This window comes from Ursus arctos, unplaced genomic scaffold (genome assembly GCF_023065955.2).
Source record: "Ursus arctos isolate Adak ecotype North America unplaced genomic scaffold, UrsArc2.0 scaffold_2, whole genome shotgun sequence".
In the NCBI taxonomy this organism is placed as follows: Eukaryota; Metazoa; Chordata; class Mammalia; order Carnivora; family Ursidae; genus Ursus; species Ursus arctos.
The window spans coordinates 80,375,406-80,398,261 of NW_026622874.1; the positions used below are offsets into that span (position 1 = coordinate 80,375,406).

Consider the following 22,856-nt stretch of genomic DNA (forward strand, 5'->3'; position numbering starts at 1 on the left):
TGTGTTAGTCCTAGAGAGAAACAGTTTAGGAAGTGCTGCTCAGGACAGGGCCCAGGAGAGATGATCACAGGGGTTCATCGAGTAACCTGGGCCCCTGGATCTCCCAGGAGAGAAGCTGGTGAACGTTTTCTCTTAAAATGCTCTCATTCCTGGAGGTCCCAGGAGATCCCATGAGAGTCAGCTTGGATTGATTCCCTGTGTGGTTCATAACGTAAAGCCCAAGCTAATGGGTAGGAGGGTCATAGAGATAAGTGACAGATCTACCGCTGTTTGCAGTATTAAAATGTCTTGGTCAATTAGGGATGATTTTGAGACCGTACAATCTTCTCACACCAATATTCCAGGAATTTCTGGCCAGAAGACGTATTTGATTATAATTTTATGATGCTCATTTCACTGAGTTCCAACATCGCTCTTTTTCTTTGGGATTTCTTTACTCTTATTTACAGAGTTACTTCTCAAATTCTAAACATACGGGAATTTCTAGTTAGCTTTTTATAGTGATTTCTAGCCCATTTTATTACCAAAATGTACTCTGTGTGATTTCACTCCCTGGAAACATTGAAATTTCCCCTGTGGACAAAATAAATCGGGTGCATTTTTGTAACTGCACCCTGTGTGCCTACAGTTAATGTGTCCTCCACAGTGGTATAAGGATGTGGACAGATATGTGGAGATAGCTGTGGGATTCAGATGGTTTGCTTTCAGGACCTACATCTTATGGATGTTCAATCTGCACTGAGTTGCTGAGAGGGGGCTGAAACCTCCCACCCTGCTTGAGTATTTGATTGTTGTTGCAGTTCTATCCTCCTTTGTTTTTTATGTTGTTCAGCCAATGGCCCTAGGACGGGAGTTGGGAAAGGAAGGAGAGAGCGCCCAGAAGAAGGAAATACATAGCCATCCAAGCCTCACTCAAAAGAATAGAAAAATCTAAAATGCAGTTTTTATATTCTCACCTCCAGAAGCTGGAACAGCAACAGAGGGACGGGCCTAATCCACGCATGAGGAAACAGTTGACCAAGATTAGAGCAGAAATCAATGAATTAGAAACCAGGAGTACAGTGGAGCAGATCAACAGAACTAGAAGCTGGTTCTTTGAGAGAATCAATAAAATTGACAAACCGCTGGCAAGACTTATCCAAAAGAATAGAGAAAGGATCCAAATTAATAAAATTATGAATGAAAAAGGAGAGTTCACAACCAACACCAATGAAATTGGAAGGATTATTAGAAACATTTATCAACAGCTCTATGCCAATAAATTAAGCAATCTGGAAGAGATGGAGGCCTTCCTGGAAACCTATAAACTACCAAGACTGAAACAGGAAGAAATTGATTTTTTAAACAGGCCAATTAATTATGAAGAGATTGAGTCAGTGCTAAACAACCTTCCAAATAACAAAACTCCAGGCCCGGACGGTTTTCCTGGGGAATTCTACCAAACATTCAAAGAAGGAATAATACCTATTCTCCTAAAGCTATTTCAAAAAATAGAAACAGAAGGAAAGCTACCAGACTCATTCTATGAGGCCAATATTACCTTGATCCCCAAACCAGGCAAAGACCCCATCAAAAAGGAGAATTACAGACCGATTTCCCTAATGAATATGGATGCCAAAATCCTCAACAAGATCCTGGCTAATAGAATCCAACAGTACATTAAAAGGATTATCCATGATGACCAGGTGGGATTCCTACCTGGGATGCAAGCGTGGTTCAACATTTGCAAATCGATCAACGTGATACATCATATCAACAAGAAAAGACTCAGGAACCATATGAGCCTCTCAATTGATGCAGAAAAAGCATTTGACAAAATACAGCATCCTTTCCTGATTAAAACCCTTCAGAGTGTAGGGATAGAGGGTACATTCCTCAATCTCATAAAAACCATCTATGAAAAGCCTACAGCAAATATCATTCTCAATGGGGAAAAGCTGGAAGCCTTTCCCTGAAGATGAGGAACACGACAAGGATGCCCACTCTCGCCACTATTATTCAACATAGTACTAGAAGTCCTTGCAACAGCAATCAGACAACAAAAAGGGATAAAAGGTATCCAAATTGGCAAGGAAGAAGTCAAAATGTCTCTCTTCGCAGATGACATGATACTCTATATGGAAAACCCAAAAGAATCCACTCCCAAACCACTAGAAGTTATAGAGCAATTCAGTAATGTGGCGGGATACAAAATCAATGCTCAGAAATCAGTTGCATTTCTATACACAAATACTGAGACTGAAGAAAGAGAAATTAGGGAATCCATCCCATTTACAATAGCACCAAAAACCATACGTTACGTTGGAATTAACTTAACCAGAGACGTAAAGGGCCTATATTCTAGAAACTATAAGTCACTCTTGAAAGACATTGAGGAAGACACAAAAAGATGGAAAACTATTCCATGCTCATGGATCAGAAGAATTAACCTAGTTAAAATGTCCATGCTACCCAGAGCAATCTACACTTTCATTGCTATCCCGCTCAAAACACTGATGACATTTTTCAAAGAACTGGAACAAATAGTCCTTAAATTTGTATGGAACCAGAAAAGGCCCCGGATCGCCAAGGAACTGTTGAAAAGGAAAAACAAAGCTGGGGGCATCACATTGCTGGATTTTGAGCTGTTCTACAAACCTATGATCACAAAGACAGCATGGTACTGGCACAAAAACAGACACATAGACCAATGGAACAGAGTAGAGACTCCAGAAATGGACCCTCGACTCTTTGGGCAACTAATCTTTGATATAGCAGGAAAAAACATCCAGTGGAAAAAAGACAGTCTCTTCAATAAATGGTGCTGGGAAAATTGGACAGCTACATGCAAAAGAATGAAACTTGACCAATCTCTCACACCATACACAAAAATAAACTCCAAATGGATGAAAGACCTCGATGTGAGACAGGAATCCATCAAAATCCTAGAGGAGAACATAGGCAGCAACCTCTACGACATCGGCCAAAGCAACCTTTTTCATGACACATCTCCAAAGGCAAGAGAAACAAAAGATAAAATGAACTTGTGGGACTTCATCAAGATAAAAAGCTTCTGCACAGCCAAGGAAACAGTCAAAAAAACTAAGAGGCAGCCCACGGAATGGGAGAATATATTTGCAAATGATGCTACAGATAAAAGACTGGTATCCAAGATCTACAAAGAAGTTCTCAAACTGAATACATGAGAAACAAATCATAAAATGGGCAGAAGATAGGAACAGACACTTTTTCAATGAAGACATACAAATGGCTAACAGACACATGAAAAAATGTTCAAAATCATTAGCCATCAGGGAAACTCAAATCAAAACCACACTGAGATACCACCTTATGCCAGTTAGAATGGCAAAAATAACAAGGCGAGAAACAACAATTGGTGGAGAGGATGTGGAGAAAGGGGAAACCTCCTACATTGTTGGTAGGAACGCAAGTTGGTACAGCCACTCTGGAAAACAGTGTGGAAGTCCCTTAAAAAGTTAAAAATTGAGGTACCCTATGACCCAGCCATTGCACTACTGGGTATTTACCCCAAAGATGCAGACGTAGTGAAGAGAAGGGCCATATGCACCCCAATGTTCATAGCAGAATTGTCCACAATAGCTAAATCGTGGAAGGAACCGAGATGCCCTTCAACAGATGACTGGATTAAGAAGTTGTGGTCCATATATACAATGGAATATTACTCCGCTATCAGAAAGAACGAGTTCTCAACACTTACTGCAACATGGACGGCACTGCAGGAGACAATGCTAAGTGAAATAAGTCAAGCAGAGAAAGACAATTATCATATGATTGCTCTCATCTATGGAACATAAGAACTAGGATGATCGCTGAGGGAAGAAAGGTATAAAGAATGGGGGGTAATCAGAAGGGGGAATGAAGCATGAGAGACTATGGACTCTGAGAAACAAACTGAGGGCCTCAGAGGGGAGGGGGTGGGGGAATTGGATAGACTGGTGATGGGTAGTAAGGAGGGCGCGTATAGCATGGTGCACTGGGTGTTATACGCAACTAATGAATTATCAAACTTTACATCAGAAACCAGGGATGTACTGTATGGTGACTAACATAATATAATTAAAAAACATTAAAATTAAATAAATAAATACATAAATAAAAAATAGAAAAAAAGAGGGAACAGGGACCTGGGTTGGGAGGGAGCAGAAACAAGAAGGTCTGCCAACGTTCCAGAGAAGACCTGTCGTTGGGATGGTGTGTGGTGAGACGACAGTTGGGAAGGGGATACTTACAAACGAGGTCACACGGGGTGTCCATTATGATGTACCAGGGGCAAAGGCAGCTGATTGGTCGAGAGAAAGTATACAGCCTCTGTGTTGCTAAGGATACCTTCAGTCAGGTTAAGGCTTGGAAGAAGGTGGATCCTCCTCCAATCGTTTAACCTGCTACTGTATCCTGCTGACCTAGTGATTTACTAACCTGCTGACCTACTAACCTTTCTGAACCCTCCTGCCTCCCCTTGAGTACTTGATCTGACCCTGACACTGTCCCAGACCTCCTCTTGTCCTGACAAACGCCTTCCCCAATCCTACCCTCTATTTCCACCTTACCCCCATCCCTATTTACCACCCTATCCCCTCCCACCACTCCCTACCCCACCCACCCCCACTCCCACACCACCCCCGATCTCCACCTCCTCCCTGGTGCCCCAGCACCCCTTGAAAGCGCCAGGAGATGAAGATGCAGAGGCTGCTCTTCTGGCTTCTCTTGCTCCAATGTCCCAGTTACCCAAACCCAAATGTGAGTAAACATGGCACTTCAGTGGTGTCTTCCTTCTTTTCTTTTTTTTAAGATTTGATTTATTTGAGAGAGAGAAAGGGCACAGGTGCAGAGGGAAGGGCAGAGGGTGAGGGACAGAGAGAATCCCAAGCCAGCTGTGTGGTGAGCCCAGAGCCTAAAGAGGGGCTCAATCTCAGGACCATGAGATCACGACTTGATCCAAACCAAGACTTTGTCACTTAACTGACTGAGCCACCCAGGTGCCCCAAAGCTGCTGGTAGTGTCTTCCTTCCTAGTGGGTTCTTTGACACGGTGGTTAAATAACAGCTTTTTCCTGGGGTTCTTGATGGGAACTTCAGAAGACCTTCACATTTCCCTGAAGACCGAGCACCACAGGGCAGGTTTCTCGGTCAGCCTGAAGGGGTTGTGGCCACAACTGTCCACACCAAGTTCTACACCCTGTCTGCGCTGCTTGGTCCAAAAACCACAGTGCTGGCAGGATGGAAACCTGAAAATACTAGGTTTATGGTGTCAAGAAGGAAGGATTTGTGAAGATACGAAAAGCCATTGAGCTCTTTGTCTTAAAGAGGGGGCTTAGATGATATGTACATTATATCTCATTAAAATTGTCCTTAAAAATGTCAGGAACTCGAATTTAATAGGAACTATGGGTATTAGACTGGCTTCTGGAAGCCCGGTGAAGCTGCTGCTTCAAGCCTTGTAAGTTTAGGGTCCATCTTATGTGTAGTTTGTTTTCCTATCAGCACATTGTTGATATTTGTGGAGTTTGGCAGCCCTGGGAACAAAGATATCTCAAGCATTGGTGTTGGGACTAGAGTGTTAAAAAGTGAAATGTCCTGGGCGCCTGAGTAGCGCAGTCGTTAAAGCATCTGCCTTCGGCTCAGGGCGTGATCCCGGCGTACCGGAATCGAGTCCCACATCGGGCTCCTCCGCTATGAGCCTGCTTCTTCCTCTCCCATTCCCCCTGCTGTGTTCCCTCTCTCACTGGCTGTCTCTCTGTCACTCTGTCACATAAATAAATAAAATCTTTAAAAAAAAAAAAGTGAAATGTCCTTTGTGCTCCATGCTTCCTGGTTTGTTGACTTTTAACAAGTTCTGAGTCAGCCCTTTCCTTCTGGTCTTGGAGGCTGTCCCCAGGGACTCTGTGTCCCACCAGGTCCATGGGAGCCCTGAGACGCCCAGCAGACACTAAGTGACCTTATTCTGCTGAGACATTTGTCATGGGAAAATCACTAGGAGTGGTGGGATCAGGAAGTGAATGAGTTGTCGTCCTTTCTTAGGCCAAGTATGTACAGAGTGTTGATTTCCCCAAAGTAAAAAGGTCCTGAACGTCCTTAGGATTGTCCAAATATAAAGAAATACCTGGTTTCCAGTGTGAATATTTCATTTTGTCATTAAAAAGTAAAACCTGTACCCTCAGGAGAGAAAGAAAGAAAGAGACAGACAGGGAACACCCCTAGAAATAAGTAGACTTCTTTAGATCGGCTTGCACCAGATTCTTACAGAGAGATCTGGAAAGTGTCAGTAGTCAGGAAGGATCCTTATATTGAGGCAGAATCATTCCACACAAATACCTCCAGTCAAAATAGACTCTGTTCTGTTTCTTTTGAGTCTTCAAAGGAGGACATTTCTTGGTAGTCTTGATTGGAATTATTCCCCTCTACCCAGTCATCATCTCAACTGCATCAGTTCAGCTTTCTCACCCTGCCTCATCTCTGGGCTCTTGCATAAACTAACTGGTCTTGCATTTCCCACCTCCACCTGCTCATGGCCACTGTCTCTGAAAACCTAGTGTTATTGGCCCCATTGGATGTCATCCAGTTAAGAGTCAGCTGCTGGTCAGCATCCAGACAGCTGCCAGATGTACCGAGTGCCCACGACTGGGGGTGTTTTACATTCATGACAAGATGGCCTCTGTCTTGTGTGCAATTGATCCCCGTGATCAACCATAGTGCTGACAGCTACTGCTGTCTTTCAGACAGTGGCTATTCAAAGACAGTGTATGTTTCCACCAGCACACATTTTCCTGACCTCAGCAGTGAGGGCTAAAGATGGAAATGTTATAGATTTCAGGGCTACTTTCTAGAGAGTTGTGTTTGCACAAAATTCAAGCTTGGTGTGAGTTAGTACAAATTGCATCGTGAACGTCTTTTCTCCTGAAATACTTATAACTCTAGTTTTTGTAAAATGAGATGTGTTCTTTATTTTGGGGTCCATCTCTAGGAATTTAGTATTCTTTTAGAATTCAGGGGCCTCTGGATGGTTCATGCAGTTAAACGTCTACCTTAGGCTTGGGTCATGATCCCAGGGTCCTGGGATTGAGCCCTGTCCGGCTTCCTGCTCAGAGGCAGTCGGCTTCCTCCTTTCCCTCTGCCCCTCCCCCAGCTCATGCTCTCTCTCTTTCAAATAAATAAATGCAATCTTTTATTTTAATGTTTTCTCTCTTTAAAAAGTTAAATTTTATAATTGCTACTGACTGATTTAGTTACAATACTAAGAAATAGGAACATGGATTCCTTTCATTGGCTTTTTGGAGATAGGTGTTCGAGTAACTAAAACCTCACAGATATCCTCAAAATATACAAGATCACCTGATGATGCAAATCTTTATGTACTTCAGAAATCTGATGTTTTGGACTGTGATTCAGAAGCAAAGTGAGCATTGAAAGAAAACATCAATGTTTTCAGAAACCAAACAATAACTATAATTTATTTTTGTTGGAATAACAATCCCATGTTATATTAATGAGTTAATGAGAAACCTCCTGTCTGTCTCACTTATGTCCTTATCTGAACATCTGTCCATATAACATTCTCATTTTTATCTCTAGTACATGTTTTATTCTTGCTTTCTCTTGTTTTTCCATACATGTTGGGTGTATTTTTTGAAATGTTCCAAAGGAGTTTATCCAGGTCCTTCATGGATGTACAATAGAAGTCACTGACTTCTTACCTACTCTAAGTTTACATTTACTTGCATTGTCTATTTTATTTTGACTTATAAATTCTTAAGTTCTATTAGCTATAGAAAAAATATCTGCAATGTGCTTGTAGGGAAAATAAAATCTCTTAAGATTTGCCTATTAGATTTTTCCTGCAGCTTCCATGTTGTATGATCACAACATCTTTTTAAAGAATACAGTTTGTTGATATTTGACATAGGTAAGCAGCAATGAAACCATCACCAAGTAAGAGAGCAAACACACTCATCAGTCCCCAAAGTTGGCCCCTGCTCCTTTGTAATCCCTCTGTGCTCCTTCTCCTCCAGGAGGAGGCAGTTGAGAGGTGTGCTTACTTCCTGGAGGCTGGTGGGGAGTCTGTGAAGTTGATTCCTTGTGACATATACATTGTGAATGTCGTTGAGATTCTTCATTATCTCAAATGTTATTTCAGCTTGTCCACGTTGTGCCTGACCGTTTCATTCTCGGCCTTGATGGGGCTGGAGTTCTGTGGAACTTTGCCATTCTTACTGGCTATTTGGGCATTTGTGCCTTTCTCATTTACATCTGGAGAACCGTCCTCGCTGTAAGTATACCAAAGTACCTGATATACTTTTATTCATAAATAAGCAGAAAATTTTATAGTCACTGGACATTTTTATATCCATTCAGCACTAAAAATTTCCCTCTAATAATGTCAATTTTGATTATCACCTAGATTGAAATAGTTTTAAATTTCTTTTTTTTGGAACATTACACAGTATTTTATTTTCTTTAATTTTTTTTTTATTATGTTAGTCACCATACAGTACATCCCTGGTTTTTGATGTAAAGTTCGATGATTCATTAGTTGCGTATAACACCCAGCGCACCATGCAAAACATGCCCTCCTTACTACCCATCACCAGCCTATCCCATTCCCCCACTCCCCTACCCTCTGAAGCCCTCAGTTTGTTTCTCAGAGTCCATAGTCTCTCATGCTTCATTCCCCCTTCCGATTACCCCCCCTTTCTTTATCCCTTTCTTCCCCTAGCGATCATCCTAGTTCTTATGTTCCATAGATGAGAGAAACCATATGATAATTGTCTTTCTCTGCTTGACTTATTTCACTTAGCATTATCTCCTCCAGTGCCGTCCATGTTGCAGCAAATGTTGAGAATTCGTTCTTTCTGATAGCGGAGTAATATTCCATTGTATATGTGGACCACAACTTCTTAATCCAGTCATCTGTTGAAGGGCATCTCGATTCCTTCCACGATTTGGCTATCGTGGACAATGCTGCTATGAGCATTGGGGTTCATATGGCCCTTCTCTTCACTATGTTTGTATCTTTGGGGTAAATACTCAGTAGTGCAATGGCTGGATCATAGGGTAGTTCAATTTTTAACTTCTTAAGGGACCTCCACACTGTTTTCCAGAGTGGCTGTACCAACTTGCATTCCCACCAACAATGTAGGAGGGATCCCCTTTCTGCACATCTTCTCCAGCAATTGTTGTCTCTTGCCTTGTCAGTTTTTGCCATTGTAACTGGCGTAGGGTGGTATCTTAGTGTGGTTTTGATTTGAGTTTCCCTGATGGCTAATGATTTTGAACATTTTTTCGTGTGTCTGTTAGCCATTTGTATGTCCTCACTGGAAAAGTGTCTGTTCATATCTTCGGCCCATTTTATGATTTGTTTACTTGTTTCCCGCCTATTGAGTTTGAGAAGTTCTTTGCAGATCTTGGATACCAGTCTTTTATCTGTAGTATCCTTTGCAAATATATTCTCCCATTCTGTGGGCTGCCTCTTAGTTTTTTTGACTGTTTCCTTGGCTGTGCCGAAGCTTTTTATCTTGATGAAGTCCCACAAGTTCATTTTATCTTTTGTTTCTCTTGCCTTTGGAGATGTGTCATGAAAAAGGTTGCTTTGGCCAAAATAGTTTTAAATTTCTATTGAGGTGCCTTCTTGATCCATACGTGTGTTTTTCTTTATGTTCAAGCATAATTAGCAAACGGTGTAATATTAGTTTCAGGTGTACAACATGATTCAACAATCCTATACATTTCTTAGTGCTCATCACAATAAGTGTACTCTCAATCCCCTTCACCTCTTTCACCCTTCCCTCCTCTTACCCTCCAACCCATGTGTTCTTCAGAAGTGTGTTGTTTAATCTCCATTGTTTGGTCATTCTCCAGCTATCTTTCTGTTCTTGATGTCTAGTCTGAGTCATTTGTGGCCTGAGAACATACTTCCTGTGATTTCTATTCCTTTGGTTGTTCAGATGTATCTTATGGCCCCAAATATGGCCTCTCTCAGTGACTTTTCCATGGGAGATTGTGAAGAATGTCTGTACTTCTGTTGTTGAATGAAGTATTCTGCAGATGTTAATGGATGCCGTGGATTGGTGATGCTGTTCAGTTCACCTGTGTTCTCATGGAACTTCTGTATCTGCTGGATCTGTCAATGACCAATAAGAGGATTTTGAATTCTCCAGCAGTAGGAGTGGATTCATCTATTCCCACCAGCAATATTTTCAGTTTCTGCCTCATGTACTTTGACTCTCTGTTGTTAATGCACGCACATTAGAAATTGTTATGTCTTTTTGGAGAATTGACCCCTTTACCATTGAAGTAATGACTGTCACTACCCCTGACAGTTTTCCTTACCCTGTAGTGTGTTTTGAAGGATCATTTCAATGGCCGGGTTTCTAGTTTGATGTTTCTTTTAACACTGTAAACATTTTGTCCTTCTTGATGGCATGGTTTCTGAGAAGTGTGATGTAGTTCTTATCCTTGTTCCTCTTGGGTAAGGTGTTATTGCTCCCCTCCACCTCCTTCAGACACCTAGCCCAACCCCTGCTCCAGATTTCCAGAATTGTTTCTTTGTCTTTAATGATCTGTAGCTGAATAGTCTAGATCAGGCATTGTTAGTGTTTTTTGTTTGTTAGTTGTTTGTGTGTTTGTTTTGGTATTTATCTGGCTTTCGATGTTTTGAGCTTCCTGGATCTGTGATTTGGTGACTATATTAATTTTGGAAAATCCTCAGTCATTGCTTCAAATATCTCTCCCTTCTCTCCTGTAGGAATAGGTATTCCTATAATTTGTGTGTTACATGTTTTGTATTTGTCCCACTAGTCTTGGATTTTCTGTGCCGTCTTTGTAATTTTTGTCTTTGTGTTCTCTTTTGGAATTTTCTACTGGAATTTCTTTAGGCTCAATGATTCTTTCCTCTGGTATGTTGAGTCTGTTAAGGAACCCATCAAAGGCATTCTTGATTTCTGCTATGGTGTTGTTGTCTAGAATTACATTAAAATCTTAGAGTTTCATCTCTCTGTGTACATTCACCATCTCTTCTTCCTATTGTCCATTTTATTCTGAGATCCAGTATCATACATGGAAGGGACTTGTAATTCCTAGCCTGCTTAATCCCATCATCTCTGCCATGGGAAGTGTGTTTCTAGTGCTTGCTGTTGTGGTTTTTACCTGTAGTGTGCCCTGTAAGGTTGTGTTGAAAGGTAGGTATTGTGTCCTAGTAAAGAAACTTAGATAAGTGGACTTTAGGGTGATGTTTTCTACTTAACTGGCTAGGGGTTAGACTGAGTTTACTCCCAGGTGAGACAGGGAGGAGAGAGCACTGGAGTTGAGTATTTGCCCTCAGCTCTATTGCTTAGTCTTTGGGAAACCCCCAATTAGGCTCTGGTGACATATTTCACTTGAGGGCAGACCTTTCTGAGAAGAACAGAAAACTTTTGAGTTTATTTCTAAATGGGAATTTTCTCCCTGTCCCGGCCAATGGAGAAAGCTTCCCTTCAGAAAGAAAACAAAAATATTAAGTATTTGGTGTGCCCCATCCATCTTTTCACTTTTCCCGCCAGTGGGGCTGGGTGACAAGGGCCACGGAAGCTCAGAGGTTCCTAAGCAGCACGTGAAATTAATGGAATAGCCATGATTTTCTGTTTGCCCTCCACTGATGCACATTCCCCAACAACATTATCATGACTGGCTTGTTGATAGTGTGCTGATATTCCAATATCCTGGCAAGATTTGGGGGCTGGCCTCAGCCTCTCATCATCCTGTAAAACTTTTGAACGGGGAAATATGTTAATGGTGTCAAAATGGGGTCTTGCCTAGATTTTATTGAGCTATAATTTATCTGGGTGACTCGATTCTGGGGAGCCTGGTTCCCCTTTTTCGAAACATCAGCTGTCATTTCTGTTGTTGCTCATGCTTCATCACTCGCCACGTGCCACTCTTTTTCTCGTCGATAGCTTTCATTTCTTTTTGATGACCCTCCATTTGTAGTAGTCTGGGAAAATTCATAACACCTTGTGTGCTGTAACTGCATGTGAATTCAGCAAATAGCCAAGTCTTTGTAAGATTTCAGAAAGGCTTTCTAGAGAAGGCAAGAAGCATATCTTTCTCAGAGTTTTTGCTTGTTCGCCTTCCTCCCTACCGGCCTGCCTTCCTTTCTTTCTTCCTTCCTTCCATTTTATATCTTTCAGGATTGAACAATAATCCCAGGTTCTAAACTTCAGTGTGGATATTGGTTACAAAACAGTTAGGGAAACGATGAATTAATGATTATTTTTTAAATGTCCACCCGATCCCTTGTCAAAATTGAATAGGGTGAACGTTCATTTAATAGAATGTGAATAGATTTTGAGGTAAAACGTAAGTTATACACCTTTGTGCTCTTTATCAAAAATGAATTGTGAACTATGATGACTCAGAGAAAGTCATAGATGAGTTTCATAGTTAGAAATGCTAATTTTGTCTTCTTTCTAATCCTGTGAATTCATTCTGCTAAGTAAAATGATTACTGTAACTTCTTTCGATTACTATTTCAGTATTTATCTGAACTGTAGATTCTTTCTAGTAATATGTTTTGACATCAAACTTAATTTTGTTTCTTCCACTCTTAGATTGCCCCTCGACAATATGAAGGTAAGATTTCTGGCTTTAGTTTTCTTTGTAATAAATTCTCAGTACCGGTGTTTGATGTGGGTGTAATTTGACTAGGGATAAATGTGGTGACTTCTGATGTCTAATTGACTTGTTAAGTCTTGAAAATCTTTCTCTTCTCCATGTGGAGTCTAAGTGATAATGTGGAGGGTGTTGCCATCTCTTAGGAGACCAGGAGGAGGAACACCTCATGGGAGGAGGGAGAACAAAAAGGGTGTAATTTTGCAGAGAGAAGTTTAGGAGGCAAGTGAGGATAGGAGCCTGAGGTCTGGAGTGGGTACTTTGCCATGACCTGGCTCTTGGTGAAATGTGACGATGAGAAAACACTCTGAGTCTATCAAGCAGGCTACACTTGGAGAAGAAGACAGGTATTGCCAGGCAGAGTGTGTGTCACAAGAGAGGTTTAAAGCATGCTTTTGAGTTTGAAGTGGAGGGAGCCTTTCCTGCCAGGGGAGAAGGAGTGGAAAGGAACGTGTGCCAGGGGTGGTAATGTATTGTGTCCGGGCCTCATGGATTGTGGTGATTCCATGGTGCTGTCTGACGGCCGAGGTGGCTGCCTGGCCCTTAGCAAACCCTCGAATGCTGGTGTTTGTCCCTGTGAGTGCAGCAGTGGTGGTGGTGAGAAGAGAGATCTCGGGGCACGAGAGCACTCACATTGGGCCAATAGAAGAGAATCTGCACTTGAGGTAAGATGAGAGACTTATTATTTTTTGAAAGATTTGGTTTATTCACTTGACAGAGAGAGAGCACAAGCAGGCAGAGTGGAAGGCAGAGGGAGAGGGCGAAGCAGGCTCCCAGTTGAGCAGAGAGCTGGATGTGGGACTGGATCCCAGGGCCCCGGGATCATGACCTGAGCTGAAGGCAGTCACTTAACCAACTGAGGCACCCAGGTGCCCCAAGATGAGAGAATTAAGTGCCTGTTAGAGGAGTCTGTGTTCTAGAGCTTACAGGTGTTATCCACTTGTGATAGGGAGCTTCATGAGGGTTGTTTTCCCTTAAGGATGGAGGGTGGCATTCTCAAGTTGGGCTGAGAAAACCTTGTGTTCCAGGGAGTGTGAGTTACCAGGCACTCCAGAGACTCTGTGTAACATGGAGAGTGTACCCAAGTGTGTTTGATTCCAAAGATCTGGTCCTCCAGAGCCCCCAGCCTGGGGTTCCTGAAAGGCAATCTGTGAGCAGCAGGAAGTCATGGAAGGCCTTTGAGTAGCCACTCAGTTGACATTTTGAGCTTTCCTTGTGTGGAATTCCAAGTAGGACCTGGAAGTAGACGTGGCGCTGAGCAGGAGCAAAGGATGGTTTTGTTCATTTTGGGTTGTTTGCAGGGACCTACTTACGTACCTTAATCATTGGAGGAGAGAGATGTTAGTTGAAAGGATGCTTGATTTTTCTGTTACATCTCTGGTGATGACATAAGTATTTGCAGTGATTGAATTTTCCAAGAATGATGCTTACAGATGGGAGAAAAATAGAAGACATTTGATTGTGTTTCTCTATTTCTGAAAACATTTTAAGTAGGAATCTCCCTGAAATAGGTTGTCTTAGGTTTCAAATGCTGCTAAACCTTGCTTTTTCAGGCACAATGGGAATGCTATCAAGTTAGTTACACCCAAGTGTCCAAGAATGTGTCTCTGGGGCTATTACAGTGGGATTATTCGATGTCACTGGTTTTGCTAATTATCTTAGAAATTCTTTTTTCTCCTTTTAGTTACTTTACAACAAATAGCTGAAAAGATCCATCGGCTTAAAAATGAAAACAGGGAACTTGCTAAAGAAATATCCATTTGGGAGGAGAAGGTATCAGTGCCCTTTCAAATATTTTTTGTGATTTCATTTTGGTTACTTCCCCCTCTGGTAGTTCATCCTATTGACCTATTTCACGTGACCCACAAATGATCGCGATTCAAGAGAAGCTTCACAAGTGTAGAGCACTGCCTCTCTATCCGAGAAAGGAGTCACACAGCGTTAGATAGCTTTGCCTAACACTCTGCTATTTTTGAATTCTGATTCCCTTTTCGTATATTTTATAGATCAGGGAAAGAAAGAAACATCGCGCAGAAATGAAGAGAGAACATCAGTTTGTCTCTGACAAAATTCTTAAATTGAAGGTAAGGATCCCTTCTTTGCCTGAATTGTGTTCTAACAACAGAAATAAAAGTAATGAATTATTATTATTATTATTATTATTATTATTATTATTATTATTATTATTTTAAAGATTGATTTGCGAGAGAGAAAGAGCGAGTGGAGGGGGGCAGAGGGAGAGAGAGAATCCCAAGGAGACTCCATGCTGAGTGTGTAGGCTGACGCAGGGGTCAGTCCCATGACTCTGAGGTGGGGACTGGAGCCAAAATGAAAGCAGGAGTTGGACCTACTGCGACACCCAGATGCCACCCACGTGCCCTAAGTGATGAATTATTATTACTCATTCAATATGTTTTGTTGAAGGAGAACATCGGAAAGGTTGAACGGGTTAATGCAAATTTAAGTGTCACCCTTCATTTCAAGCGGACTATGTTGCAAGCTATGAGAGAGAAGAATGTCAAGAATGAGGACATGGTAAGAGTTGGCTGTTGAGATTTACCTTAACGTGGCTCGGGAGGCTTTTGGTCATTGGGTGAGGGGAGGGCAGCGTATTCGCTTGCTGTTTACCACAGTAGAGAGTGGGCATCTGGGAACTGAAACTCCTACCGAACAGTGAGCTGGAATTTCACTTAGGACCATCACGATGAGGTCTGCTATTTCAAGGACTAGGAAGTATGGTTTATTTCACAGCTAGGTAATTATCACATCGTTCAGCCCTGCCCTCCAAGATATGCAGAAAATCCCACAAGATACTTGAGTTATGAAGGGTGATAGCCAGCCAAATTGTATAGTCCCTTCCTCTCAATGCTGAAGAGAGAATTTTCAATGTTAATAGGGGAAGATATGTACATATATAATTTATGTATATAATTAGGTATATGTGTTTGTGTGTGTTTGTGTATATGTGTGTATACAAAAGTGTGGGTCTCCTTACTTTCTCCTTGTTCTATTTATGCCTCAAGGGCTTTCTTTGTTGCACTGCATGATCCCGTTCTGTTAGGTGCACTCACATTGTTCTGTGATCATGATTTCTTGAATGTCTTTCCTCATATCCGTCTTCAAGGCCCAAGATGCATTGGAGGATGAAGAGCAGGGAGCCTTGGAGTCCAAAAAACGTGTACTGAAGGGTATGTTATTTTTAGGGAAAGAAATCCCCAGATGCTGGCAATGAGTTTGCACTGGGAAGGCAAAGAATGCCTTCCTGCCTTCAAGGTCTTGCCCTTCTCCTTTCCCCAACAAAACCAAATTCTCAGGTCCCATGCCCACTCATACAAAAGAAAACTCATCCTTTACAGAAAGCAAAAAGGTCCTGGAACAGAAGTGCAACGCCCTGAGTTCTTTGAAAGCAGCTAAGGAAGTGGAATTGAAGCTGCTAAGGAAGAAATTGGGTATCGTGATGGATTTCTCTGAACGAAGAAAAGTGGCTGCCGAAGAGTAAGCTATTCCTGTGTTAATCGTCACAAACACTGTTGTATGAATTTATGTGGCAGCCAGGCTAGATAGTTGTAGTTCGTTGGGAATTGGATCTAGAGTATTTTTGCCAAATGCATTCTGTAGAAGTACCTGCCCTTCCTACCTTGATCTGTGCAACCTGCATTTTTGTTTCTGTTCCAACTGCTTGTCACACGTTGTGGTGTGATTCACTGGGGCAGAAGAGGGAAGGTACCAGCACTAATCAGCTTGATACCTGGATCCCCTCTGGGTCCATCTACATTGTCCTTTTGGTTTCAGTCTCATCACATGTTCTCATCAGCCCTGAATTCAGTCAGTTTCTTGTTCAGTACCAGACTTGGGTCAAGAATGTGTAGAGAAAAATGGAATTCTCTTGCTGCAGAAACAATGGGAATTTCTTTGTGGAAAGTGGGTTGGGGCTCCAGCAATACTGGATCCCTTCATCCAGTGTACAACCAAAATCGTTCACTGTGGCCCAATCCTAAGAAGGCCAGGGTATTTCCTGTCCACCTGATTTTGTAGGTGTAACTCTCCTGCGTCCCAAGCAAAGCCTGCAGTTTCACTAGGGGCTCACCTTTGCTGGCTGACCCTGAACAGCACTTGTTTCCTTCTAAGGCTGTGCTCATAAAGTCGTTCAGTTTCTTTGCAGTTCACTTGCCTGTTCCAGAACTCATTGATGAGCCCTGGGGAGCTTGGCTCCCACTGCCAGGTTGGCTTTCTCCTGGGCTTCCTTCTTCTGCATCTGGTTCTCCTGTTTCTTCATGCGCTCCTTAGAAGTTGGGTGCATTCACTCACGAGTTTCCACTTTTGTACAGTACTTCCTCTATTTTCCTCAGGAGGAGAAAGTTCTCAGGACCTTAGAGTCCCTCATTCATGCTGAAAAGCAAAACTGTTCCCCCTCTTCCCTGGAGACTCAGCTTTGTGCTAATCCTTCCCACACCGGGGGTGGGGGCCGCTCTGTCTCACTGGCATCTTGGTTCTGTTCATTGGTAAGTTCTTTCTGGGGCAGGTACAGTGTCCTGACCACCTTTCTCTCTTCAACACCTCACAGCTGAACCACTACATTACAGCCACTCCACAGAGCATGTGCTGAAGGATTGCCTGAGAGACCAGAAGCAAATGCATGAGTCCTTCTCTGTCTAGAGCTTTTGTCTCAGTTTCTAAGAGTCTTTTTGCATGTGATTCTTGAGTAAATCAAGAATCACATTGAAACCCTTTAAATCAACACCATGAACAAAAGAGTCTGAGGGCGACACAGGAAACCAGCCTTTCTAAGCATCGCTCTTTGCTGCTTTCACTATCAGTGGACTCTGTTAAAGTAGGTTGACTCCATGCAGTTGATAGTTGTCCATCTGACATCTGTTGCCTGGAGATAACACCCTGACTGTGTGACAGTTCACATCATTTTATACTTCAGGACATACTGTCAGCACTAAGATTGGCCTTTTCCTCCACCAGGATCTTTGAAGGAGGAAGCAGGGGTTGTACTTCTAAACCCTAGAGATGTCTGGGAGTGAGTTACCATGCTGATGAAGCCGTACTCTGGAAGGCTTCCTTTTGGGCTGTCCGTGTCGGGCACAGCCTTGGTCTGAGGATCGGGGCTCCCCATGGAGGTGTAGGACTAATGATGGTCTCCTGCTTCATCCAAATAGTTTTCAGGCCTAGTTTCTCACTTTGAACTGAAATGAGCCTTCACCATCTCAGAGAAAGAAAGACCTATTCTGAGAGGGCACAAAGTGCAGTGTTATTTGGTGACTTGGTGATGAATGAATTGAAGTAGAGAAGTACAAAGACAGCTCTGATTGCAGGGGACGTGGCAGGAGCCAGAATCTGATTTTTCTTTAGCCCTAAATGGGGCCTTCAGTTCATTTCCCTGATGGTGTTCACAGTCTGTGCATTTATGGAAGCCATTCAAATCTAGGCCGCAAGTGTGCTGGGAGGAAAAACGGCAGAAATTCTGGACCTTGGCTACTGGTCTATGTATATACCTTTCCCATTTTAGGAAGCTGGAAAAGACACTTTATGAACTGGAGGCAACAAAGAATCAGCTGTCAGATGCCGAGGAAAATCTGAAAGTAACCAAAGAAGAAATAGACAAGTACAAGTGAGTTCAGACACCATACTAGCGGCTCCTGAAATCCTTGTTTACTTTGTATTTTTCACCTTTGTACAATGTCTAGACTCAACAAGTAATATAAACAAAAATTCAGGGGACATATCCAGAAAGAATTAACAGACCCAAAGAGATAAGTTTTAGAAAGAGCAAAACAACCATGTTAGTAAACATGTCCTGATAACCAGCGCTGGCCTGACTCTGTGGAAACTTGTTCCACGCCAGAGTCCCTGGTTGTGGTGTCAATGGTGGTCATCTTGAGGAAAGCAGTTTGTCGTAGGATGAATCCTACCCATAAACACGGTAGTGCCATCTGATGGCGCTGGTCTTTGCAACCCTGGCAAACGTGGCGAGGATAGAAGTTAAAGGAGAATAGAGCTTCATGACGAAAGATACTTGTCATGTGATAAATTAGGGAAAGATTGAAAACGGGTAAGGAAATTATATCAACTCTGAACCCTGCATGTGTGGAGAAATGAGTAAGGAAAGGATGTGACAATAGCTTTGATCCTGCTGTCCACGTATAGTCATGTGGAAGTGTTTCCTGTGTCAGGATCAATTGGATGAGGGGACAGATAACTGGAGGACGGCCACATGGGCCGATGATTTAAAATCACACCCAATATTGGGCTTTATCTGACGAAAGCAATTGTACCTGACAGACAACAGATCGGAAAGATGCAAGACCAGCTGCAGGAGGCAGAGCTCACCTTTGAACGCAAGGTAACCTGAGCTGTGCCCCAACAGGCCCCTTAGCGCCTCCTGCAGGGGACGGAAGTGGCCCTTAGATCCCTGAACATGCGCTTTTGGTGTGTTGGCTTTTTCAGATCGCAGTTCATGAAAAGAATGCTGTAGGGAATTGGGTAAGTGTTTTCTTTTCCCTGCTCTCCATTTGGGGCACAGTCTGGCACAACTGAAGATGGGTGGGTTTTTCTCCCGCAGATCAAGGCTCGGGTTTGGGAGCGGAAGATACAGCAGCAGAGAAGGGAGAACGCCTACATGATACACAGGTGTGCGAGTCTGATGTGCCTTTTTACGGGTGTTTTGAGGGGTGACAACTACACTGTTTGGTGTCCAGTAGAGGACGTGGTGATGTAATTCTTATAGATGTCTGCTCTTTCTCTGTATTCAAGACTGCGCATGATGAAAGGACAGATGCTGCCTGAGGGATGCATGAGGCAGGAAGCGATGCTGGGAAGACCTGAGATGTGGAGCCCTCCACGGAGAGGTAGGGAGCGCGCTGTGAAACAGGGCAGCCTGACTTCTGCTGGGAAAGCACACGGTGTCCTTCCCATTCCTGTGGGTGGTCATTGTGTGTCCTGGAGAGAATCACAAGCAGTACCTACGGACAGCAGGTTGTCTGAAGGGGTGACAGGTGGGTGTTTTCCTCAGATTCCCCCAGGCAGCAGGGCACCTGTCCCTGTGACAGGCGGAGCTCACGCCCGTCCCATCATTGCAGAACCTCCCCTGCCCCCCACCACCGCCCAACTGAAGAGATGGGCCTGGAGGAGTCATGAGCCCCAGCTTCCTTCCCACCTTGACTCAGTGGTAAAGAGTTTTTGAGAAAAGAAAAAGACTATTTGAAAAAAAGTCATTTATTTACTCTTTATGGAGGTTCCTTTATTTTGGTTTTCTTTGCAATCTGCAGTACTGCATTTATCAGTGAGATGTGTGCATTTTACTCCTGTAATGTTATCAGTATGATGTCACAGCTTTACTTCTCAATCTCCTATTGTTTCTTTGCTCCCGACTATACGATCAGTCTACTCCATTTCTTCTGTTAAATATTTCCATAATAGTCAGTCACACATGCTAGGCCTCATCTGTAGACTGAAAGATTGAACCATGAGCCTGTGGCTTGAGGAAGAATGCATGCTGTTCATTTTGAGGGTTTATTCATTCGTAGTTGGTTTCCCCGGAGCAGTCTACTGCTGTTTCTTTAGCTATGAAAGCACCTGAAGCAGATGGAGGACGGTGGTCCCTTCCTCGAGGGGGAGGGGCAGGTGTCCCCCTTGTCATCAGGGGTCAGCAGAGACATGAGGGAAATGCTCTGTGTCTAGGAAGGGACCCGAAAGAGGGAGAAGGTGGGACGTGGTGGGGGAGGGTTTGGAGGGTTGGGTTGAATTCTGCACAATTACAGTCTGAATAAACTTCCATGCATTCTAGGGCATTGGTCTGATGCTGAAGCTGATGGGGCACCCATGAGGAACAACGGCACTGAGCCTAATAGACACCCTGGGATGTACAAGGTAACTACCGTGGCCTTTTCCACTTTTTCCAGAAACTTCCGATTTTGAGCAACACCGTGTCCTGGCCTTGTGTCTGTTGGGTGGGTCGTCCAGTTTGTCTGTGGCGTCGTTCACCTCTCAAAATACAAGCGGCTCACCCAGGGGCTGACAGGCTTCTCCGTTACAAATCATCATCTTTGGGGGCCTCTCCCAAAGCCACAGGTGGTTACAGGTGAAGGATGGCAGAACACTGTGTGTGTGTCTGTGTGTGTGTGTGTGTGTGTGTGTGTGTGTGTGAAGGATGGCAGAACACTGTGTGTGTGTCTGTGTGTGTGTGTGTGTGTGTGTGTGTGTGTGTGTGTACCCCTGCTCACCCATAGCGCACAACGGGGAAATAACTCAAGGAACATGACAGCTCACTGCACACTGAAGTCTCTGGGCTGCCTGACTCCCATCGGGGTAGGTTTAGGTGCGATAGGTATTGTGTTCGTATTGCAGTTAGATAATTAACCTGTGACAAGGTCTGTGGTCATCCTCACGACTGGAAACCAGGGGAAGCTCTCCGTCGACTTTTTATTATCTGCTATGCGGTTTGGAATGTGCTTAGATAGGCCATGTTTCGTAAGTCATCCCTGTTTTACTTCTGCTGGTAAACGTGCTATACAGAATCCCTCTCCTTGTACCCTTTCCACAACTATTTTGCATGATCAAAGCTGTTAGTGTCGTGTCGCAAAACACACTGTGACACACACTTTCTGAAGGGGGGATGTTAGCGATTATCTGCATGACCGGTGCCCCACAAGCCCTTCGGTTGGGCTTCTAGGAGCAGGTCGTTTGGTCCTAAGTCACAGTGAGAGCAGGTTTCTTCTCTCATCACACGTTCTCGAGTTTTCCATCGGAAAGCATATACAGTTTTGTGGATTCTCTAACTTATGCTTCCCATCTGAATTTCCTATTGGACAAAATTACTCTGGAACTCAGTGTGCTGAAATGTCCGAGTGACTGTGTTTTAAGATAAGCACAGCTGCTGAGTTATAGAAGGGTTATTGGTATCACGTTCCTTTTGGAAAACACTTTTCCAATTCCCCTGTCAGATCACAGGCCCCTAATTCCTCAAGTGTGTTTGTGGCCATGGCCAGAAACTGCAGAGAGCAGAAGACCCTTGTGTCAGGAAGTGAGGCAGCGTGGGGACAGTCAGGGGCTTGCAGGCAAAGGATTCACCTCGAGTGGCTCGGATTCCTGAGAAGAAAGGGCAGTTTCATCACATTCTCTCTCTTGTTAACAAACCAAAATATTCTGTGTGGTTGAGGAGGAAAGATGAAGTGTTGTCCAGGATCCCGATGCCTCCGTGTCTGGAGTGTCCTGCCTTCACTAGTTTGCCATGCTCCTTTTTCATCTTTGAAGATGCTACTTCTTGCTAGTGACCATTGGCAGACATGGTTAGTGATGTTTGGTGACAGTAGGTTATTCCTGTAATATCCATTCCCCTCTCCCCCCTTGTTATAGTTGGCAGCAGTGGGGAGGGGTCAAGTGCTCTAGCACGGATGCGGCTCTGCTGGAACGTGGTATCGGAGAAGGAGGCAGATGCTGAGAGCTCTTTCTTTGGGTTTCATCTCTTGGTGTTACAACTTCTGTCTGTCTCACCAAACTATTTTCCTGTCTGTCTGCAGGTGGGTCCAGATGTGAGAGGGTTTCCTCGGCCCACCTGCATGCCCTGCCCTATGGACCAAACTTTACCAGGCTTCATTGGCTGTGGGCCACCTCAGGCTCCTCCACCTTGGTCGACATGCGGGCCTCCCCTGCCCCTCGTTCCGCCACCCTGTGGTAAGATGATCTGGATTGCATGATGTGAGTTGTAGCGCGTATTCATCGTGTGACTACATGTGTCGGTGGAGAAGATGTAGAGGAGGTACCACGAGGCTTTGCAATGCAAGGATCAACCTGAGTGAGGACACAGGAACATTCCTCAACTTTCTGTGGACATCCATTTCGTGGACTGTCTCGTTTCACCATACAGAACTGGGCAGCAGGGGTCTGCCATTGAGAAGAAGTGTGACATTGTGCAATAGACAGACATAAAAGCATTGCCCAGGTGCCCTGCACAGACATGATGTTTTGGGCTCTGGGCTTAATGGAGCACAGTCTTTACATCACTTGCATGTGTGGAGGCCCCAGTTGTCCAGCGTTATTGATTAGTTCTGAAATCATCTCCACTGTGCGGAGTGGTCATATCCCCAAAGGTGAGGGACTGGTCTCTCCTTTGTCCACAGAGGTCAGCGGAGACCTGTGAGAAACGCTCTGCATCTGGAAGGGACCTGAGAGTGGGAGAGTAGAACAGGCTGG

The 22,856-nt window shown here is 43.7% G+C and overlaps 1 protein-coding gene across 1 annotated transcript in view; it reads left to right on the plus strand.

The window, feature by feature from the left end:
• LOC130544270 (transport and Golgi organization protein 1 homolog) overlaps positions 1-21,311 on the plus strand; it is a 45,273-nt gene extending 23,962 nt beyond the window's left edge. Inside the window, exons 2-14 of the mRNA XM_057315285.1 lie at positions 8,152-8,283; positions 12,599-12,620; positions 14,344-14,432; positions 14,666-14,743; positions 15,084-15,194; positions 15,784-15,847; positions 16,016-16,154; positions 18,175-18,276; positions 18,948-19,008; positions 19,113-19,148; positions 19,228-19,295; positions 19,419-19,513; positions 20,452-21,311. Coding sequence (XP_057171268.1) covers positions 8,152-8,283; positions 12,599-12,620; positions 14,344-14,432; positions 14,666-14,743; positions 15,084-15,194; positions 15,784-15,847; positions 16,016-16,154; positions 18,175-18,276; positions 18,948-19,008; positions 19,113-19,148; positions 19,228-19,295; positions 19,419-19,513; positions 20,452-20,582 — 1,128 coding nt within the window. The 3' untranslated portion in view covers positions 20,583-21,311. The remainder of the gene's footprint in view (positions 1-8,151; positions 8,284-12,598; positions 12,621-14,343; positions 14,433-14,665; positions 14,744-15,083; positions 15,195-15,783; positions 15,848-16,015; positions 16,155-18,174; positions 18,277-18,947; positions 19,009-19,112; positions 19,149-19,227; positions 19,296-19,418; positions 19,514-20,451) is intronic.
• Positions 21,312-22,856: the final 1,545 nt, after the last annotated feature.